The following is a 22,237-nucleotide window of genomic DNA, read 5'->3' on the forward strand; positions in this document are numbered from 1 at the left end:
GGAGAGGGGATAATCATACATGACCCAGTTATGTGGTAGGAGAGGGGATAATCATACATGACCCAGTTATGTGGCAGGAAAAGGGTTAATCATATATGTCTCAGTTATGTGACAGGAGAGGTGATAATCACACATGACCCAGTTACTGTATGTGGCAGGAGAGGGGATGATCATACATGACCCAGTTATGTGGCAGGAGAGGGGATAATCATACATGACCCAGTTATGTGGCAGAAGAGGGGATAATCATACATGACCCAGTTATGTGGCAGGATAAGGGTTAATCATACATGTCTCAGTTATGTGGCAGGAGAGGGGTTAATCATACATGACCCAGATATGTGGCTGGAGAGGGGTTAAATATACATGACCTAGTTATGTGGCAGGAGAGGGGTTAAATATACATGACTCAGCTATGTCACAGACGAGGGCTTAATCATACAAGACGCCAGCTATGTCACAGACGAGGGGTTAATCATACAAGGCGCCAGCTATGTGACAGGAGAGGGGTTAATCACACAAGACGCCAGCTATGTGGCAGGAGAGGGGTTAATCATACAAGACGCCAGCTATGTGGCAGGAGAGGGGTTAATCACACAAGACGCCAGCTATGTGACAGGAGAGGGGTTAATCACACAAGACGCCAGCTATGTGGAAGGAGAGGGGTTAATCATACAAGACGCCAGCTATGTGGCAGGAGAGGGGTTAATCACACAAGACGCCAGCTATGTGGCTTGAGAGGGGTTAATCATACAAGGCGCCAGCTATGTGACAGGAGAGGGGTTAATCATACAAGACGCCAGCTATGTGGCAGGAGAGGGGTTAATAATACAAGACGCCAGCTATGTGGCAGGAGAGGGGTTAATCATACAAGACGCCAGCTATGTGGAAGGAGAGGGGTTAATCACACAAGACGCCAGCTATGTGACAGGGTGCAGGTGACAGGAAGATGAGGTAATGTTTTGGTGAGTCATAGACTAGAAGGGGAGGGGTGGTGACCCTTTATCAGTCGCCTGCGGTTAATCATGCATAACACGTACACACCCGTGTGCTCGGGGGTATCCCATGTAGGCTGACTGAGAATAGCGATGAGTGACAGACAGGGCGGGAGTGTGATCGGAAGTGGGTGGAGAATGCTGACAGATAGGGCACAGAAATGAAAGTCATGGAGATATATCAGACGAATGTCACTATCGCAGGGATGTCCTAGAAATCCCCACCCTCACTTCATGCAGTCACCCCCATTCAGTAAGGAAGCCCCCTGTGATCTGCGCCTTACTGACCGACACGCAATATAATAAGATTACGTTTTGTGCATGAGGCAGCAGAATAATCAGAAAGGGATGAGACTGCTCATATATAAAGGGATGAGACTACACCTACTGTATATAAAGGGATGGAGACCACATATATATATATATATATATGGGATGAGACTGCTCATATATAAAGGGATGAGACTGCTCATATATAAAGGGAAGAGACTGCTCATATATAAAGGGATGAGACTACACCTATATAAAGGGATGGAGACCACATACTGTATATACAGTAAATAAAGGGATGAGACTGCTCATATATAAGGGATGGAGAAAACATATATAAAGGAATGAGACTTCGTCTATATAAAGGGATGGAGACCACATATATAAAGGAATGACAATGCTTCATATACAACTAACCACTATCCTTCCACATAACCAGGTCATGTATAACTAACCACTCTCCTTCCACATAACCAGGTCAAGTATAACCACTCTCCTTCCACATAACCAGGTCATGTATAACCACTCTCCTGCCACATAACCAGGTCATGTATAACTAACCACTCTCCTTCCACATAACCAGGTAATGTATAACTAACCACTCTCCTGCCACATAACCGGTCATGTATAACTAACCACTCTCCTTCCACATAACCAGGTCATGTATAACTAACCACTCTCCTTCCACATAGCCAGGTCATGTATAACTAACCACTCTCCTTCCACATAATCAGGTCATGTATAACTAACCACTCTCCTGCCACATAACCAGGTCATGTATAACTAACCACTCTCCTGCCACATAACCAGGTCATGTATAACTAACCACTCTCCTGCCACATAACCAGGTCATGTATAACTAACCACTCTCCTTCCACGTAACCAGGCCATGTATAACTAACCACTCTCCTGCCACTTAACCAGGTCATGTATAAATAACCACTCCTGCCACATAACCATGTATAACTAACCACTCCTGCCACATAACCAGGTCATGTATAACTAACCACTCTCCTGCCACATAACCGGTCATGTATAACTAACCACTCTCCTTCCACATAACCAGGTCATGTATAACTGACCACTCTCCTTCCACATAACCAGGCCATGTATAACTAACCACTCTCCTTCCACATAACCAGGTCATGTATAACTAACCACTCTCCTTCCACATAGCCAGGTCATGTATAACTAACCACTCTCCTTCCACATAATCAGGTCATGTATAACTAACCACTCTCCTGCCACATAACCAGGTCATGTATAACTAACCACTCTCCTGCCACATAACCAGGTCATGTATAACTAACCACTCTCCTTCCACATAACCAGGCCATGTATAACTAACCACTCTCCTGCCACATAACCAGGTCATGTATAACTAACCACTCTCCTTCCACGTAACCAGGCCATGTATAACTAACCACTCTCCTGCCACTTAACCAGGTCATGTATAAATAACCACTCCTGCCACATAACCATGTATAACTAACCACTCCTGCCACATAACCAGGTCATGTATAACTAACCACTCTCCTGCCACATAACCGGTCATGTATAACTAACCACTCTCCTTCCACATAACCAGGTCATGTATAACTAACCACTCTCCTTCCACATAACCAGGCCATGTATAACTAACCACTCTCCTGCCACTTAACCAGGTCATGTATAACTAACCACTCTCCTGCCACATAACCAGGTCATGTATAACTAACCACTCTCCTTCCACATAACCAGGTCATGTATAAATAACCACTCCTGCCACATAACCATGTATAACTAAGCACTCTCCTGCCACATAACCAGGTCATGTATAACTAACCACTCTCCTGCCACATAACTGGTCATGTATAACTAACCACTCTCCTGCCACATAACCAGGTCATGTATAACTAACCACTTTCCTTCCAGATAACCAGGTCATGTATAACTAACCACTCTCCTTCCACATAACCAGGTCATGTATAACTAACCACTCTCCTTCCACATAACCAGGTCATGTATAACTAACCACTCTCCTTCCACATAACCAGGTCATGTATAAATAACCACTCCTGCCACATAACCATGTATAACTAACCACTCTCATGCCACATAACCAGGTCATGTATAACTAACCACTCTCCTGCCACATAACTGGTCATGTATAACTAACCACACTCCTGCCACATAACCAGGTCATGTATAACTAACCACTCTCCTTCCACATAACCAGATCATGTATAACTAACCACTCTCCTTCCACATAACCAGGTCATGTATAACTAACCACTCTCCTGCCACATAACCGGTCATGTATAACTAACCACTCTCCTTCCACATAACCAGGTCATGTATAACTAACCAATCTCCTTCCACATAACCAGGTCAGGCATAACTAAACACTTTCCTGCCACATAACAGGTCATGTATAACTAACCACTCTCCTTCCACATAACCGGTCATGTATAACTAACCACTCTCCTTCCACATAACCAGGTCATGTATAACTAACCAATCCTTCTACATAACCTGGTCATGTACAACTTACCACTCTCTTACCACATAACCAGGTCATGTATAACTAACCACTCTCCTGCCACATAACCGGTCATGTATAACTAACCACTCTCCTGCCACATAACCAAGTCATGTATAACTAACCACTCTCCTGCCACATAACTGGTCATGTATAACTAACCACTCTCCTGCCACATAACCAGGTCATGTATAACTAACCACTCTCCTTCCACATAACGGTCATGTATAACTAACCACTCTCCTGCCACATAACCGGTCCACATAACCTTGCCTCACCAATGGCTACCAAGTCGCAACATCGGCCTCCGGCCACTCTACTGGCTCTCCAGCCACATCATTGGCACCTTGCCGTACCAACGGCTACCAAATCGCAACATCGGCCTCCGTCCACTCTACTCGCTCTCCAGCCGCATCATCGGCACCTTGCCGGACCAACGGCTACCAAGTCGCAACATCGGCCGCCGGCCACTCTACTGGCTGTAAAGCCGCATCATCCGGGTTTTGCTTTTCAGTTTTGGATCTGGATTTTTTTTCCTTAAATCATAAAAACAGCTAAAAATCTCATAAAATTGCCCTGTTTTGTTCCTGCAGTATTATTAACCTCAATAACATTTATTTCCACTCGTTTGTTGTCAGTTTTGACCACCACACAGCTCACTATATTGTTTTCATCCAGTTTAGGCCCAAAATTTGCACCTAACTGGCTGACTAAGCTATGCGGCAGCAGTGGGCGGCACGAAAATGTGGAAATTCAACTTCCAACATGGCACATCAGGAAACAAATGTTTTTATTATTCAAGACAGGCCAGAGGGAGTTGGAGTATGTATGTAGTTGAAGGCAGGGACAGGAAGGGTTGATTGAAATTAAATTTACTACCATTTTTTTTATTCTGAAGTAAATTTATGAGTGAGAAGGAGAGGGGAGGAGGCATTTACACAAAAAATATTTCACTCATTCACATCAGTCCTTGCCCGAGAAGAATCCTTGAGCGCCATGCCTGCTGCTGGGAGTCGATTTTCTCATCCCAGAAGGGGACCAGGAAGACTTCTAGTAGTGCTTTCCACATGAAAAAGCATTTCCCAAACTGTACAGGGACATTAAAAAACACATAGTTAGTTAGTGGCCTCCAAACTGCCACTTAACCAGCACAAAGATATTAAGCCAGGGGTCTTCAACCTTTGGCCCTCCAGCTGCTGTGGAACTACACATCCCAGCATGCCCTGCCACCGTTTTGATATAACAGCATGCTAAAACTGTGGCAGGGCATCCTGGGATCTGTAGTTCCACAGCAGCTGGAGGGCCAAAGGTTGAAGACCCCTGTATTAATCGGTAAATTAAATTTAGTAAAGTGAGAGTTTTTAGAAGTGCATTTTAGAAGTCATGTTGCCCATAGCAACCAATCAGATTCTACTTAATATCACTTTCTAGAAGATAATAGCTAGAATGTGATTATTTTCTATGGGCAAGCAACATCACTTCTAAAACTCAGGGCCTGATTCAGAGCCGCTCGTAAGCGGCCGCTCATTCACTCCGAGCGATGTTCGCACATCTGCGCATGCGTATGGGTTTTAGTACGCATGCGTGAACCAGTCAGTGCAGTTGAAAATCGTGTGCTCGCAAAATAGCGAGTGACAGAATGAGGCGTTTGTGGGTGGTAACAGGGGAAGGTGCTTGAAAACGGGGAGTGGAGATCCGAACGCAGGCGTACCAAACGGTCAAAACGGGCGTTTAATGGGTGTGCATAATTAACAAAGCAGCGTCATCGACCACGTCACTTGGTTGTTTCTTAGCCTGAACTCGCATGATTGCGGTAGGAAAATCCAACCACAAGCACTGCGAGCAGTTCGTACGCCTTTCGATGTACTCGATGAATCAAATAAATAGCGGAGATGACGTAGGATGCGAGCGGCCAGGGGGGCGTTTTTTCCTAAATAGTGAGCGCATGTTTCGTTCGCTCGTTCAGACATAGAGGCGTCAACTGACCGCAAAGAGCGAGCTCTTATTTTAAATAGCCAGCCCCTTTTTATGAACGAGCGTCCGCAAATAGCGTCCGGCTCTGAATCAGGTCCACACTTCTAAAAACTCTCACTTTAATAAATTAAATTTACCCCTTAAGGTCTTACGTTGTGTCTTTCTTGAGAATCCTGGGCAACTTCTGCTGCTTGGAGTGGATTTTCATCCCAGAAGGGGACCAGGATGAGTGCTTTCCAAAACAATTGACTGTAAATTAATCCTTTGCAAAGCTTCCACATTGAACATTTCCCAACCTGTACAGGGACATTAAAAAAAACATAGTTAGTGGGCTCAAAGTGCCACTTAACCAGCACAGATATGTGGACAAGAGTAAGATCTATCATTTAAGGCAGAGGTAGCCAACCCCAGTCCTCGAGAGCTACCAACAGTGCATGTTTTCCAGGTCTCCTCACAGAATCACAACTGTAATAATTATCTCCACTTGTGGATCTTTTCAAATCTTTTAATTAGTAATGATTACACCTGTGCACCTGCTAGGTGGTCTGGAAAACATGAACTGTTCTTGCGGTACTTAATATCTGGATAATGGTCCCGATTCAGAGAAGGACGATACTGCGATCGCAGCTGCGTTTTCGTACGCACTGCAGCTGCGAAAATATGCTAATGTCTGCAAAGATCACCCGAGCATAAAGACGCCCACTGCTGCCTTCTCACCTGCGTGTGACAACACATACCTGCGTAAATATCGCCGGACATGGTAACATCGACGGACATCGATAGGCCATCTTGCCCTTGCGGCAGGTCAGAGCAGCCGCAGACTCGTCAGCTCTCCTCGCACACAGAAGGCTCTCATGCTACGTAGGAGATCAAAAGTGCTAATTTGTGCACGCCCATAAAATGGCGGTCAAATGTACAGACACGCCTGTGTTTTTCTGGCCAGCTCCCCTGTTACCTCCCCCACCTTGCGATGGATTTCTATGTGCATCCATAATCACAATGCGATCGTTACACATGCACAGTGCAGTTTATAGGCATGCGCGATGGCAAACAATCACTCGACCTGCGTACGTAAGCGCCATGGCGTTCATCTCTGAATTAGGCCCTATATCCTCTGTTATTACTTACACCTACTATATATATCAAGGGATGTAGTCACCACCTCGGCGGTCAGGATGTTGGCGTTCAGGATACCGGCACCAGAATCGCGCCCGTCAGCATCTCAACGGTAAGTATTAAGGTTAGGGGTTAGACTCTAGGGAAAAGGGTAAGGGTGATGATGCAGGGGTGAGGGTTAGGCTGCGAGGGGGAGGGTTAGGTTGTGAGGGGGGAGGGTTAGGCTGCGAGAGGGGAGGGTTAGGCTGCGAGGGGGAGGGTTAGGGTTAAGCTGCAGAGGGGGGAGGGTTAGGCTGCGAGGAGGGAGGGTTAGGCTGTGAGGGGGGATGGTTTGGGTTAGGCTGCACGGGGGAGGGTTAGGGTTAGGCTGCGAGGAGGGAGGGTTAGGCTGCGAGGGGGGGTTAGGGTTAGGCTGCGTTTAGGCTGTGAGGGGGAGGGTTAGGGTTAAGCTGCAGAGGGGAGTGTTAGGCTGCGAGAGGGGAGGGTTAGACTGCGAGGGGGGACGGTTAGGGCTAAGCTGCGGAGGGGAGGGTTAGGCTGCGAGAAAGGAGAGTTAGGCTGTGAGGGGGAAGGGTTAGGCAGGGAGGGTTACGGTTAAGCTGCGAGGGGGGAGGGTTAGGCTGTGAGGGGGGAGGGTTAGGGTTAAGCTGCGAGGGGGGAGGGTTAGGCTGTTAGAGGGGAGGGTTACTGTTAGGCTGTGAGGGGGAGGATTAGGGTTAAGCTGCGAGAGGGGAGGGTTAGGCTGCGAGGGGGGAGGGTTAGGCTGCGAGGGGAGGGTTAAGCTGCGAGAGGGGAGGGTTAGGCTGCGAGAGGTTAGGGTTAAGCTGCGAGAGGGGAGGGTTAGGCTGCGAGGGGGGAGGGTTAGGCTGCGAGGGGAGGGTTAGGGTTAAGCTGCGAGAGGGGAGGGTTAGGGTTAGGCTGCGAGGGGGGAGGGTTAGGCTGCGAGGGGAGGGTTAGGGTTAAGCTGCGAGAGGGGAGGGTTAGGGTTAGGCTGCGAGGGGAGGGTTAGGGCTGGCTGTGAGAGGGGAGGGTTAGGGTTAAGCTGCAAGAGGTTATGGTTAAGCTGCGAGAGGGGAGGGTTAGGCTGTGAGAAGGGAGGGTTAGGCTGCGAGAGGGGAGGGTTAGGCTGTGAGAAGGGAGGGTTAGGCTGCGAGAGGGGAGGGTTAGGGTTAAGCTGCGAGAGGTTATGGTTAAGCTGCGAGAGGGGAGGGTTAGGGTTAGGCTGTGAGAAGGGAGGGTTAGGCTGCGAGAGGGGAGGGTTAAGCTGTGAGAGGTTAGGGTTAGGCTGACCTTGCCCTCTGGCTCAGTTATTGTTGTTGCTGGAGGCGGAGCCATAAGGTGTCACTCACGAGCTCTGCAAAGGCCTATGAGAGGAGCTGCTGCAGCTGGGCCTGCGTAGCAGCCCTCGCGCGACCATTTTAGAATGAGCCTGATCGGAGCTGAGTACCGATTAAGGTAGCCGCAGCGCAGTCCGGTTGGGCAGGCAGTACTAGCCAGCCCGGCAAAGGGGACAAGGGACCGGCCCAGCAGGAATTTTCCTGGTGTTCCAACCTACCCCTGGCCTTGTCTCTCCTTCCCTCCCCCCTGTAACCAAATATCAGTAAGACAATATAGAAGGTAGATGTACCAGCAATAGAGAAGGGGAAGGGCTGGGACGATGATACCTTACAGCAAACAGAATTGGCAAATCCATCGGCTACGAGGCCGCTGTTTCCGAGTCACCTTGTAGTTTATGATCTTAGTTTTTTGCAGTACGAGCTAAAACGAGCAAAGTATTTATTACTGTGATTAATGCATTGTGCGCAGTACACGGGAGGTTGCTATGGAACATAACTGAGTCACACCCATAGCAACAGAATAATGCTGATACTCCAAGGAGGACTTAATACAGCAGCGGTGCGTAAAACTCGCTCGTATACTGTGACGTGAGAAAGCATTCTCATGCCGCACTCTGCCCCTATCTACTCACAGACCGGAGAAATGTTTGTGAGTCACACATTTACCTTCAGAGAGTCCCTGCAATGAGAATTATACCAGGCAGCGTGAGGGGAATGGCCGTGAATCTAATTAAAGGGCCCATGTATCAATAACCGGTACTGAATGCAATCTGGGCGCGATATTAGTTCCCCTGATCATACAGTATGAGATCATACTGCACGGATATATTATAAAGCAACTTTCAGGGACTCCTCTCCTGGCTAATTTTGCTATGTGTAGCCCACAGGCTACAGCGGCACAACGCCATCTTTACATGGCATTAGCTGCGGGGGCGAAGCTCCGGAATGACAGCATCACGCCCCCCCCATAGAAACCTGTGTGTGCTGCGGCTGCTGTTGGAAATGGAGGGACCCCAGCAGATATCGGAGATATAAAGTGTTCAGACATTTGGGTGGAGGCAGAGGCTAGCTGGGGTCAGGGTGCAAATTCCCTCTGGGCCGGTTCCAGTTTCAGTGCCTTGGGCTGGCCACCAGCATTTCTCTGCCTGCAGCATGGGTTGCGCCATACTTGCCTATTCTCCCAGGATATCCAAGAGGAGCAGGCAAGTCTCCCGGAGCGCCCGGCAGCCGCCAAGGGCCACCCACTTCCTGAGTGAGGTGGGTGGTCCAGCTGGCTTGGTGACGTGATTCATGCACAATCACATAATTGTGGCCCCGTCCCCTGCATTACAATGCCGGTAATTGCAGCATTGTATAGAGCTATCATAAGCCCGCAAGTCTATGCATCACCGGGACAGCTCTATAACGTAAGAGGGTAAGAAACATTGACCCATCTACCCCTATATGTGAGTATCTGTGTTCTGCCAACGCCCAGCTGTAACTCTCTCCTTGGCTTTAGTCATCGGAATGCACGTGCAGTCAGCTCAGATGCATATGCAGACTGAAATCATTGGCCGCTTGCGTCCGATGCCACAACAGCATCCATCTCTGAATTAGGCCCCACCTGTCTGGAATGCTCTCTCTCCTGCACTCCACCCCCCTTGTATGTCTCCGCATTGTGGGAGTCCTTTCATTCTCCCCCTCTGTGCATTTATCTGCCCTCTGCCACATTTTCCTTACATTTGCCTCTTACGTACCTCCCAACTTTTGTCCACGACGAGGAGGGACACAATGTGCGCCGAAAAGGGGGTGGGGCTTTGTGGAAAGGGGCGGAGCCTCATGGAAGATGGGAGGAGCCACGCGGAAACCCCTGTTATTGTCACTATAGGGGGCGTGTCCAGCACTCTACGAGATGCTGGGCAGCCCCCAGGCTTTCCCTACACTGATGTGCACGGCATCTGTTTACCTTCTACACACTCGCTGCTCTGCATAGCAGAGCAGTGTGTATGTGCTCTCCCCAACTTCCCCCCCACCGTGGGACACTGCGGCCCGCGGGTGGGACAGCGGGACAGTCCCAAAAAACAGGACTGTCCCGCTGAATGCAGGACAGTTGGGAGGTATGCCCTTATCATCCACTGTCCCACTTGCCCTGCTCTCTCTCTAACCACTTCCTGTTTCTTCCACTTTTTCCCTCTTCACCCCGTTACCTTCTTCCTGCTGTTCTGCTGCAGTCCCGCTGGCTGGCGATGAGAAGCCATGTGGATGAACCGCACATTGGCAGCTAAGCGCAATCTAATCATTTTATTCTTATTTGCCCTTAACCCTGACTGCAGCGAGATTTGCCAGCTTTCCTCAGCAAAGTATTATGTCGTGCATGCCCTGCCACATAACCCATTCTGTTACCAGATCAAAATAAAATAAAGATTCCAATTGTTTTAATCATCTTAAAAAATCCTTTAGGGCTCTATTCATTATGTTAATTATCGGGGGGCCGAACCCAGATAATTAACATTCCTACTCGCTGTCTCTGCGCCGGAGCAATGATGACTTGCTCCGGCGCAGAGACAGCTGATCCGAAAATCAGTCTCCACGCTTTTTATCACTGCTCCTTTCGGAGCAGTGAGCCAAGTGCACATGCGTGACCTACAGGTCACACATGCTCACAAGAGCCTCGACTTCCGGTGGAAGGAGCCGGTCAGGGGTGGAGGGATCCAAAAAGATCCTTCTTCCCAACCCGGGACTCCTTCCCATAGGGTGTAATATACAAAGGCATTCGGTATGAAATCCCAACTGCCGCATGGCCGGCAGTTTGATTCCCGGCAGCGGCAGCCCAACAAAAGAGCAGAGCCCGGCAGCGGAAGGCCGACAGCGCTGGAAATCCCGATCGTCCCTAAGGTTAGTAAAACCTAACCAACCCCCCTAACCTCCCCCCTCAAGTGCCTAACCCTAACCCCCCCTTCCCCGCTGCCTAATCCTAAGTCCCCCGGGGGGTGCCTAACCCTAACCTCCCCCCTCTAAGTGCCTAACCCTAACCCCCCTTCCCTGCTGCCTAACCCTAAGTCCCCCCAGGGGTGCCTAGCCCTAACCCTCCCTCCCCCTAGCCCTAACCCTCCTGGGGGGGTGCTTAACCCTAAGTCCCCCCCGGGTGCCCTAAACCTAACCTCCCCCCCCCCCCCGCGTCTGGAAAATGACAGGCGTCTAGATTTTAGACGCCTGTCATTTAACCCTAGCCGGGATTGAGGATTCGGGAAGCCGGTGGTCGGTATTGCACCGCCGGCTTCCTAAACGTATCCCATACAAAGGTGTAACATTTTTTATTGTGGCAGCCCAAATCTGGGACGCTGTCACAAGACTTGCCCCACAAAGCGGCCAGCTAACCCTCACTGCTTCATTGTGTTAAGGGATTTATTTATCGCTGTTGTATATTGCCAGAAAGGGGCTGTACATAATAATTAGGCCATACAAGCTTAGAACCATTTCTCTTTTATCAGAAGTATAATTTGTCAGGCTCACTGATCCATTGGATAACATTAGTGTAGACAAGCAGTACCAAATGACGTTGTGAAACTACATATTTTTTTTTTTTTTTCTAAATGTAGCTCTTGTGCCAATGACATCGCTTATTTACTTTGTACAGTGATGCCAGCTGCCCACGTGGGTGCACTCTGCTCCCAGTTCCGGAGAAGCTACAGAGATGAAGCAGACAGGCCGGGGTGCATGCGGCATTGCAGGTGCCTGTCATTTCATCAGTGCCTCTTCCTCTTTAGTGTTGTGGCATTACAAAGCACACCATGTCCTGCCGGTGGGTGAGCTGGAACAGGAGAGAGAGCCATAGTTTACTATGATAAACAGCCAGACACATAATAGGCTTACGGGAAGGACTAAGGGGTCAATGCAGACCCGGACACTAAGCCGCGGACGCACGCTATGGGCGATTGTCGCCCGTCTGTGCATGTGTATGCATCACAGTGCACGTGCGCGAACCAGTCATTGCGATCGGGAATCGTGCGATCTTAACACAAAGACTGAGCGCTACTTTGAGTGACAGATAGCGCCGTTTGTGGGTGGTAACAGGGGAAGGTGCTTAAGAACGGGGAAGTGGTTCTGCGAACGCCAGCGTGTCTGGGCGTCAAACTGAGATTTATGGGTGTGCATAATTAGCATTGAAGCGTCATTGTACACGTCACATGGTTGTATTTCAGCCTGCAGTGATCGCAGTGCTTGCGGTGGGGTAGGGTCTACCTCAAGCGCTGCGTGCAGCTCCGATGGTTCTTGATGGTTCTGATTAATCATCCTGGAGGTGACGTGTGCTAAGTAAGAAAAATGGGCGGCTTTATACCAGCGTGCGCTCACTCTGCCGTCGCTCTCTAAGACATAGAGGGCGTCCTTACACCAGACAGTGCGATCGCAGAATTTGCATACCCGGCCTCTTTTGGCAGCGAGAGAATGCAGCTTAGCGTCTGGGTCTGAATCGATCCCTAAGTATTCTTTGTAAAGCGCTGCGTAATATGTGTGCGCTATAAAAACAATGGTTAATAAATACTCATAGTACCTGACACCACCTTAAGAGCTGAGCTGCTTCTCATGCAGTATGGTGTACTGTGTGCTCACCCCCCCCAGGCAAAAATTTACAGACCATATGTGATACCCAGGGAGTTGGTGTGGGCACAGATTAGGTATAGATGGCACCTTACAGATAAGATGGCAGCCCCAGTGGTTCTTACGTTTTCTCTGGCAGCTACTCCACAAGTTTTACCCACCTCAGGCTGTAGCAGAGAGACTAGCCCCATACACACAGTAACATGACATAATGTAACAACCGTGGTAATGATTCCACTAGCTTTATCCACCTCAGACTGTAGCAGAGAGGCTAGCCCCATACACACAGTAACATGACATAACATGATGGCCTTGGTACTGACTCCATGAACTTAATCCACCTCAGGCTGTAGCAGAGAGACTAGCCCAATACACACAGTTACATGACATACCGTGACAGCCTTGGTACTGACTCCATGAACTTTATCCACCTCAGGCTGTAGCAGAGAGACTAGCCCCATACACACAGTAACATGACATAATGTGACAGCCTTGGTACCGACTCCATGAACTTTATCCACCTCAGGCTGTAGCAGAGAGGCTAGCCCCATACACACAGTAACATGACATAATGTGACAGCCTTGGTAATAACTCCACAAGCTTTATCCACCTCAGGCTGTAGCAGAGAGTCTAGCCCCATATACACAGTAACATAACATAATGTGACAGCCTTGGTAATGACTTCATGAGCTTTACCCACCTCAGGCTGTAGCAGAGAGTCTAGCACCATACACACAGTAACATGACATAACATGATGGCCTTGGTACTGTCTCCATGAACTTAATCCACCTCAGGCTGTAGCAGAGAGACTAGCCCCATACACACAGTAACATGACATAACGTGACAGCCTTGGTACTGACTCCATGAACTTTATCCACCTCAGGCTGTAGTAGAGAGGCTAGCCCCATACACACAGTAACATGACATAATGTGACAGCCTTAAGTAAAATAATCTAGTAGATTTAGTAAAGGGGAAGTAAGAGGTCCTCATTCCAGGGATCAAAGTATGGAGAAAGTAGGGGTCACCATACAAATGACAGGCAATTTGGCACAAAGAAAATATTACAAACGTACTGTATGATAATAGTTAACAACAGTAATAGATAAGCAGCAGTTCTCTTTAGTATGATGCAGAACCTCTTTAGCTATGACTATAAAAAATGCAGTTTCTCAATACTTCAATGTACTAGATTCTAAACACACAATAACCTTCTCAAAAACACACATATAATGGAATAGCAAAATAGATTATTACTTGGCTGTAATCAGTGGGTTAAATATTTAATCTCTACATAAGTATATAAGTTGTAAGTTGTAACACACATATACCCCTTGCTAGGCCTCTTTGAGGTTTGAAATGAGATTGTCTTAATACAATTGCAGTCTTTGCATAGAATTGTTAGATATAACCTTTTGGGGTGAAAGAAGACATAAATTGAGGCCTAACTCTACCTGTCATTTCTACTACTAGAAGTATAATGAGCCATTCATAGCTTCTATGTTCTTATCAGTTAGCTACATTCCATTGTAGCTGTGTAGAGATGCTAAGCATTATGGGTATTTAGCAGTGATGTCCAGACTCTATACAAAGGAGCCTTGAAATAGAGTTCATCTCCAGACATTAGGACATGTCATTAATGTATTCTCTTTGTCTGAACATCTTAGTGCTTACGGAGCATGTGCAAGAGAGATAAGTTTGGTCAATGCTATGCTGGACCAATGAGTGCTTGATACCTAGCACTGTATGTAACTGATATGGGCTTAATATCCGGAAAGCCAACACCCCAGACTAAGGTATATAAGCCAGAGGTTCACTAAGGACCCATTAGCTCATGCACAGACCTAAGTCTGCAGAAGAGGTGCCTGTAAATTGAATAACCTGGGCGTTATTGAAACGAGGGCTCCCCAGAAGATAAGATGAAGTACATCTTATGTTGCTGATGATGAATTACCGGTGTCATCTGAATACATAGACAAAAGTTGAGTATACTGTATACTTTGTATGTTGTTTGTTTATTGTTTGTTTGTTACTTGTAAATAAAGTGTGTTCATTTGTACTCACTCATATTGGTCACATGTGTGTACTATTTCATTTCGATCAGAACGAAACCCACCATTATGCACTTGGTGTCAGAAGTGGGATCGGAAGGGTTAATTGTTTGTGACCAATTGACTGATTCTGTAAAAAAAAGTGCAAAATTATGTTTTGCTTTTTCTCTGCTGACCTGTATATTGCATTGTGTATGTTTTCTCGGTCTCATTCCTATGAGAAAAAAGATTGTGATTTAGCTTAAATCACACTGTATGTTGTTTTGTCTTTTTCTTTTAAAAAAAAAAAAGAAAATTGAGAAAAATGTTTTACAAACTTTTGAAACATGTGAAAAATGCCAAGGGTAGATTACAGAATAAGTTCATGAAATTTCAGAAATGTGTTAAAAAATCTCGGATTAATCTAACTTGTTTTGGGACGCCTTTACAAAGTTGTAGTGATTTGAGCTTTTTGAAAGCTACCGATTTTGCATCAGAAGATGAAGTTTTGCCATTTTGTGTTTCTGAGGATTCTGCCAGTCTGCCTTTGACAAATTCCATAGGGCGGGGGAGAAAATCCCCACACGCAAGAGTTAAAATGTCAATTGGTGATTTATTACACACATCTTGCGTAGAAATTTGTGAGCTTGAAATACAAAGAGAAGTGTATGAAGTTACGCAGAAAGAACTTGAAACAGAAATTAAACAATGTATTCACACTACAGAAAATGTGTTTGATCAGAGCAGTGTGATGAAAATTTCTGATTTCACAAAATGCAAACAAAATGTTGAAATCCATGAATGCAGGGAATATGTCCAGAAATCAGAGTCAAAATTGAATGCAAATGAGGTATCATAACATGCCATTGGTTAGTGATACTCTTGAGGTGTATGATGGTATGCTTGAATTGTCTAGGACTGTCCCGTTTGCTATGCACTGTGAACTGATTGAAAAAGAGGATATGTTTGCATGGCCATTCAGAGGGGTGTTGCTAAGTGAAGGGGTGGTGATGATGCCTTTTGCCTTGCCCAATGAGACATGGACATTGTCCAAAGCCAGAGGGTGGGAATTAGGTAGAATTTCAGTTATAGACCATGCCCCTGAGACTGAAGACTCCCCCTGTGACAATATTAAATTTACATAGCATGATCAACGTGTCATTGTTGAATTTACAAATGCAAAAAGTGAACAAGATGTGTTTTCTGATGAAACATCCATTGCAAATGATGTTCATGGTTTACTTGCTCATTGTGAAGGAGGGGTTGGTGGGTACACACTGACCAACCACAAGGGGCATACATGGAGTACAGACACACTGACTGTGGGTTTGTGTAGTGACAAAGTTGCAGATTTTGTGTTTGGTAATGAAATTCACATCCCAGTGTATTTCCTTACAAAGCCTTACAAGCCAAAGGTTTTGAAGCAGCTGAAAGACACACAGTTGCTAACGACAATGGCAGAAACTCAGATGCTTATTGAGGAGATCAAAGCACTACTGGCTGGACGAGTGAAATTTAAACCAATGTTTGAAATGTCCATACTGGATTTCTTTATGATCACAGCTCCACGGTGGTGGGAAGATTCCCTAGACAGAGAGCATTTTTGGTTCATGGACTATGGTGCTATCTGCACCCACACAGGACTGTTGTGGATTATGGCTGAAGCAAAGCAGCTATCTTTACAAGCTGACAGCAGAAAGCCAGAAGAAGGGGCTAGCGAACTTGTTGAATCTATGACTGTTTTCCAAGTCACTGACAAGACTAAAGACCCTGTAAATCTTCACGCTGAAAAATGGACATTTGACACAAAGTCTATATGGACTGCTGCTGTCCAAAGCTGGAAGATCAACGTGGGACATGCTGATACACACAGCTACAGCTTCAATGGTGTGTGCACAAGTGAACTGAGCACAGAACATGGTGTGCAATTCACTGCAAAGACAGCACTGATGGTGCTAGAACTGTTATGCCATGACAGAGCTGACGCTGCATTGAAGCAAGCTCAAATCAAAGGGATTCCTTATATCCAAGCCATGGTCAGAGACATTGCAAAAACCTGTTACAATTGCCAACAGCTGGAAATGAGGCCTACCTTGCTTACTACTGATAAAGGCCTCATATACTATGAAATGACTGCACAAGTTTGGCAATTTGAATTCATCGTTTGCTACCAAGAAGATGGAGGATGAGTGTTGCACTGAACAGCTACAAAACACTGTCAATCAGGAGTGAAGTTGTCTTAATCAGAGTGATACAAGATAAGAGACTATCCTGAAGATGTGACACAGACTGACTTGTTGATATTATGGGATGTCTGAGAAGATTCAAGCAGACAAAGACGCCCATTCTACAGAAACATGGAGTATATTGGGTTTTCTTTGCTTCATACCATTCACAAAACTGACATCAGTATGATTGAATGAATGGATGTGTTGTTTAGGAAACAGGAATGTTTATATATATACAATGTTGGGTGTTTAGAGCAGGCTGTATACAGTATATATATTTTGATAACCGGAGGGTGGTAAAAGGTTGAACTTTTTAAGTAAGATATCTGGTGCACAGACACAAACACTTATGATAAGGTTGTTGTGAAAAAATGTTTAATAGGAAGAGAATAGAGACAGGTGTAAAAGATATTTGCAGCAGGATAAGTAAATGCTTATTTTACTTTGTTGTTATGGTTTATCTCACACTGTTTCTTTGTTTAAGCCAAAAGGTTGATGGTTGGAGCAGGAGGTGAGAGAACGTCACTGGAGGCATGCCTGGATGACGATGGCCAGAGAGTGATTTCTTACAGGAGAGAGTCCAGGAGGACAACAGAGTTATAAGATCTGACAGCACAACCATTACATACATCTATGTACATTGTGCAAAACTGAACTTGTGCCTTATATTGGTTGGATCCACACTCACCAATATTCTCAAGACTTTTTCAAGATTTAATTGAACTGAACTTTATTTTACTGATATTAATTATCTTATAAGTAACTGATATATTTGATATAATCATATGTATTATTCACTGTGTTATTAGAATATTCACATTATATAAAGGAATATGTATATGTAGAGAGTTAGAAATGAAACAAGAGTTCAGTGATGGTTATTGACAGATTCTGCAATACAGCCAGAGTGGTCAAATCCTGAATGGAAATGTTGTTTTAGTGTGATTTTACATTACTTGTTATATGTAATCATAGTACTAACCTTGTTATATTATATGTTGTTACATAGTGTGTTAGGATAAGTAGTGAAAGTACAATGGAGGTTTAGATTATGCAATGGGGATCATGGCCCTCATTCAGAGCCACTCGCTAGCGGCAGTACGCTCGTTCCGAGCGATGTTCGCACATCTGCGCATGCGTACGGTTTTTAGTACGCATGCGCGAACCAGTCAGTGCGGCCGAAAATCGTTGGTGCGCAATATAGCGAATGCCTGCTATTTTGAGTGACAGAATGAGGCATATGTGGGTGGTAACAGGGGAAGGTGCTTGAAAACGGGGAGTGGAGATCCGACCGCAGGCGTGCTTAAAGGTCAAAACGGGCGTTTTAAGGGAGTGCATAATTAATACAGCAGCGTCATTGACCACGTCACTTGGTTTCTTTTAACTCAGAACTGCTCGCAAAATAGCGGTTGAAAACACCAACCACAAGAATAGCGAGCAGTTCATACGCTGTACGATGTACTCGATTAATCTAATAAATAGCGGACATGACGTATGGTACGTGCGGCCAGGGGGCGTTTTTATCCAAAAAACGAGCGTATGTTTTGCTCGCTCGTTCAGACTTGGAGGTGGGAACAGACTGCAATTTGCGAACGGATCATTTGAATAGCCACCCCTTGTTTTTGAATGAACGACCACAAATAGCGAACGGCTCTGAATCAGGCCCCATGTTCCTTATATTTGATATGTAGAGATAAGGATGGAATGTAATCAGTGGGTTAAATATTTAATCTCTACATAAGTTGTAAGTTGTAACACACATATACCCCTTGCTAGGCCTCTTTGAGGTTTGAAATGAGATTGTCTTAATACAATTGCAGTCTTTGCATAGAATTGTTAGATATAACCTTTTGGGGTGAAAGAAGACATAAATTGAGGCCTAACTCTACTTGTCATTTCTACTACTAGAAGTATAATGAGCCATTCATAGCTTCTATGTTCTTATCAGTTAGCTACAATCCATTGTAGCTGTGTAGAGATGCTAAACATTATGGGTATTTAGCAGTGATGTTCAGACTCTATACAAAGGAGCCTTGAAATAGAGTTCATCTCCAGACATTAGTATACGTCATTAATGTATTCTCTTTGTCTGAACATCTTCATGCTTACGGAGCATGTGCAAGAGAGATAAGTTTGGTCAATGCTATGCTGGACCAATGAGTGCTTGATACCTAGCACTGTATGTAACTGATATGGGCTTAATATCCGGAAAGCCAACACCCCAGACTAAGTTATATAAACCAGAGGTTCACAAAGGACCCATTAGCTCATGCACAGACCTAAGTCTGCAGAAGAGGTGCCTGCAATGTAAATTGAATAACCTGGGCATTATTGAAACGAGGGCTCCCCAGAAGATAAGATGAAGTACATCTTATGTTGCTGATGATGAATTACCGGTGTCATCTGAATACATAGACAAAAGTTGAGTATACTGTATACTTTGTATGTTGTTTGTTTATTGTTTGTTTGTTACTTGTAAATAAAGTGTGTTTATTTGTACTCACTCATATTGGTCACATGTTTGTACTATTTCATTTCGATCAGAACAAAACCCACCGTTATGCACTTGGCAAACTGGCAAAACCCCAGACTGATCAGTCATTTACTGTAAAGGGAACACAAACTTCTTTCATTGGAGTACTCTCTTGTTAGGTGGTCACTGACCTATTATATGCGACCACTGCATCTAACTGTACATCACAATAGGCTGCGTCAGTAGACTAAGCTTAAAATGCTGATCTTTCTTGATTCCAGAGAACAATAGCTTCAACTTTCCAATGATAAGGCACATTTAATACAACTTTAACAGCACAATTATCTTCAGCACTCAATAGTATTTGTATCTCAGTCCCAAGCACAATTCTAGTCATCGTAATATTTATCTCAAAATGGCTTCCTCTCTCTTTGCAAGTAACAGACACTAGTCCCTTGGTTCAAGGATAGGTCAGTTAGCATATATCACACTGTCAGACCATCAGTCTCTTGCAGGTATAGAAACTACTTAATACTGAACTTCACTCACATCAGAGATATCTCCCTTTGGAGGATATATACTAAGCCTGTAAAATTGACAAGAGTTTCTCTCCACTTTATCTCTTTCCAAGGCTTAGTACATCATCATGGATCCTCCCACAGCTCACAGCGCTGCCACGCAGCCTCCACAGACCTCTCACACAAACTGCTGGCACTCCTGCTGTAGTCCCCAGCACTTTGTCAGGGAGTAACCTGCGGCCCTGGCACATGGCACTACCATAGCGCCATCGCTCACCCAGTCTCATCTCTCAGACCTATGGCACCCCACCCTCTCTACAACTCCATTCCTTTGGCTGATGCTTATCTTTCTCAATTTTATCTCTCTCCAATGCTTAGTGAATAGACCCCATGGTGTGTGAACTGGGGACGTGTCTCATGTGGATTGGGGGTGCTGCTTATTTATTGTGTACCATTTTGCTATGATATTGGGAGGGAATCAGTACGTAATGCCGCTGGATCTATGCCCAGTGGATGAAATACCAATGTCAGAAGGCCAAAGCATGAAGATCCTTACTGGGGCAGGTATGTACCCTAACCCTCCCCTCTCCCCCCCTAACCCTAGCCCTCCCTTAGTGGTGCCAAACCCTAAAACTCCCGGGGTCATGTCTAACCCTAAGACCCCCCTGGGGATGCCTAAACCTAACCCCCCCTCCCTGCACCCTAAACCTAACCTTCCTGGGGGGGTCTAACCCTAACCTCCCCCGGTGGTGCCTAAACCCCCTCCCCCTAGCCTAACCCTCCCTGGGGGGTGCCTTACCCTAAGTCACCCCAGTAGTGCCTAAACCTAACCCTCCCCCCCTCCTTACGGCTACATGCTACAATCCACCACTTACCTTCATTCGGGATGATGGCCATCGGGATTTTGGCGTCTGGCTAAAGATAGGCATTGGGATTTAGATGCCTATCTTTAGTACCAGGTCAGGCTTCCATCTGTCGGCATTCCGGACGCCGGTACTTGAACTGGATCCTGTTGGGAGGTATGGTATGTGGTGATGGGACCTCATCCTTAATATACACACATTCAAGGCACGGCACTCAACATGAACACAGCTCTAACTTTTATTATCAGGTTTGTAATAGGTTAAATCATCAACCTTCTAAATAAAATCATACAAAAATATTGCATTCAAACTCTCTCCTGGAAATTACCTCTGTCACCATGGCGAGCTGTATATAACAAAGATCTCATAACATAAGTACGAGGATGGACTCCCCGCATAAGCCACCCACACGGAGGGGCTGCCAGAAACACTCGTGGCTATACATTTCTCAGAGTGTAAGGATACTCCCAACCACGTGACGAGCCAGCTGTTAGACTATGACCCCGGGGGCAGACAGGATGTGTACAGTATATGCCACCTACAGACTTTACCAGCACTAAATGAAAAATATAAAGTTACATATGCCTTAACTATAATCACATTGTCCCCAATATCTCCAAAGTAATGTACACCCTTGTATTGTTACTTAAAATTGGCAGCTTCAGCTACTGATTGGGGGCACATTTCATTATTCAACTATCTCTATTTTCTTTCCTAGGAGTCTATTCATTATCACTTAATTTCTTCAAAAGCTGGTGACGTGACCCGCTGCTCTCGGATGCTAGCACATGCGCAGTGAGAAGGTATATCGGGCTCCCGATATGTCTGTCTTCCCAATGCATACAAGGATCACGGAGGGGCCGGACAGCGCAGGAAGACATTGGAGAGATAAGTGTACATGAATGGCTACTAAACTTCACTATATATCGCATCAATGTGATGCGATATATAGTGAAATCTTTTAGTAGCTACTTCATGTTGTACATGAATAGAACCCTAAGTGTACGGGCCATTCATCAAAAAGGTAATGCAGGAGATATCACAGATATCTCCTACTTACCATTCTCTCCCGGAATGGCCGCTGTCCCCATACACTAGAATCACAGATATCTCCTACTTACCATTCTCTCCCGGAATGGCCGCTGTCCTCATACACTAGTATCACAAATATCTCCTACTTACCTTTCTCTCCCGATGTGGCCCGCTGTCCCCATACACTAGTACGGGGACAGAATTCATCAAGCTCTGAAAATATTATATTTGAGAGAGATCCATGCACTGTGTCAGTAGCCAGGACAGGTCACACAGCAGCCAGGATCTCACACCACTTACT

General features: G+C 45.8%; 1 protein-coding gene across 3 annotated transcripts; it reads right to left on the bottom strand.

Annotated features, from left to right (window-relative positions):
- Positions 1 to 4,608: 4,608 nt before the first annotated feature.
- On the bottom strand, positions 4,609 to 21,290 carry LOC148506856 (uncharacterized). Of its 3 annotated transcripts, none has more exons than XM_088446015.1 (3): positions 21,233 to 21,290; positions 5,913 to 6,056; positions 4,609 to 4,873 (listed from the first exon to the last, which is right to left on the bottom strand). In XM_088446015.1, the coding sequence occupies exons 1-3, from the start codon at positions 21,242 to 21,244 to the stop codon at positions 4,745 to 4,747; spliced, it is 285 nt and encodes a 94-aa protein (XP_088302141.1). In that variant the 5' UTR covers positions 21,245 to 21,290; the 3' UTR covers positions 4,609 to 4,744. The 3 variants fall into 3 exon arrangements, with proteins under 3 accessions (XP_088302141.1, XP_088302140.1, XP_088302139.1); XM_088446014.1 differs by lacking the exon at positions 21,233 to 21,290 and adding an exon at positions 20,917 to 20,975; XM_088446013.1 differs by lacking the exon at positions 21,233 to 21,290 and adding an exon at positions 11,821 to 11,940.
- Between the last annotated feature and the right edge of the window lie 947 nt (positions 21,291 to 22,237).

This window comes from Taudactylus pleione, unplaced genomic scaffold (genome assembly GCF_031769625.1).
Source record: "Taudactylus pleione unplaced genomic scaffold, aTauple2 ptg000393l, whole genome shotgun sequence".
NCBI lineage: Eukaryota > Metazoa > Chordata > Amphibia > Anura > Myobatrachidae > Taudactylus > Taudactylus pleione.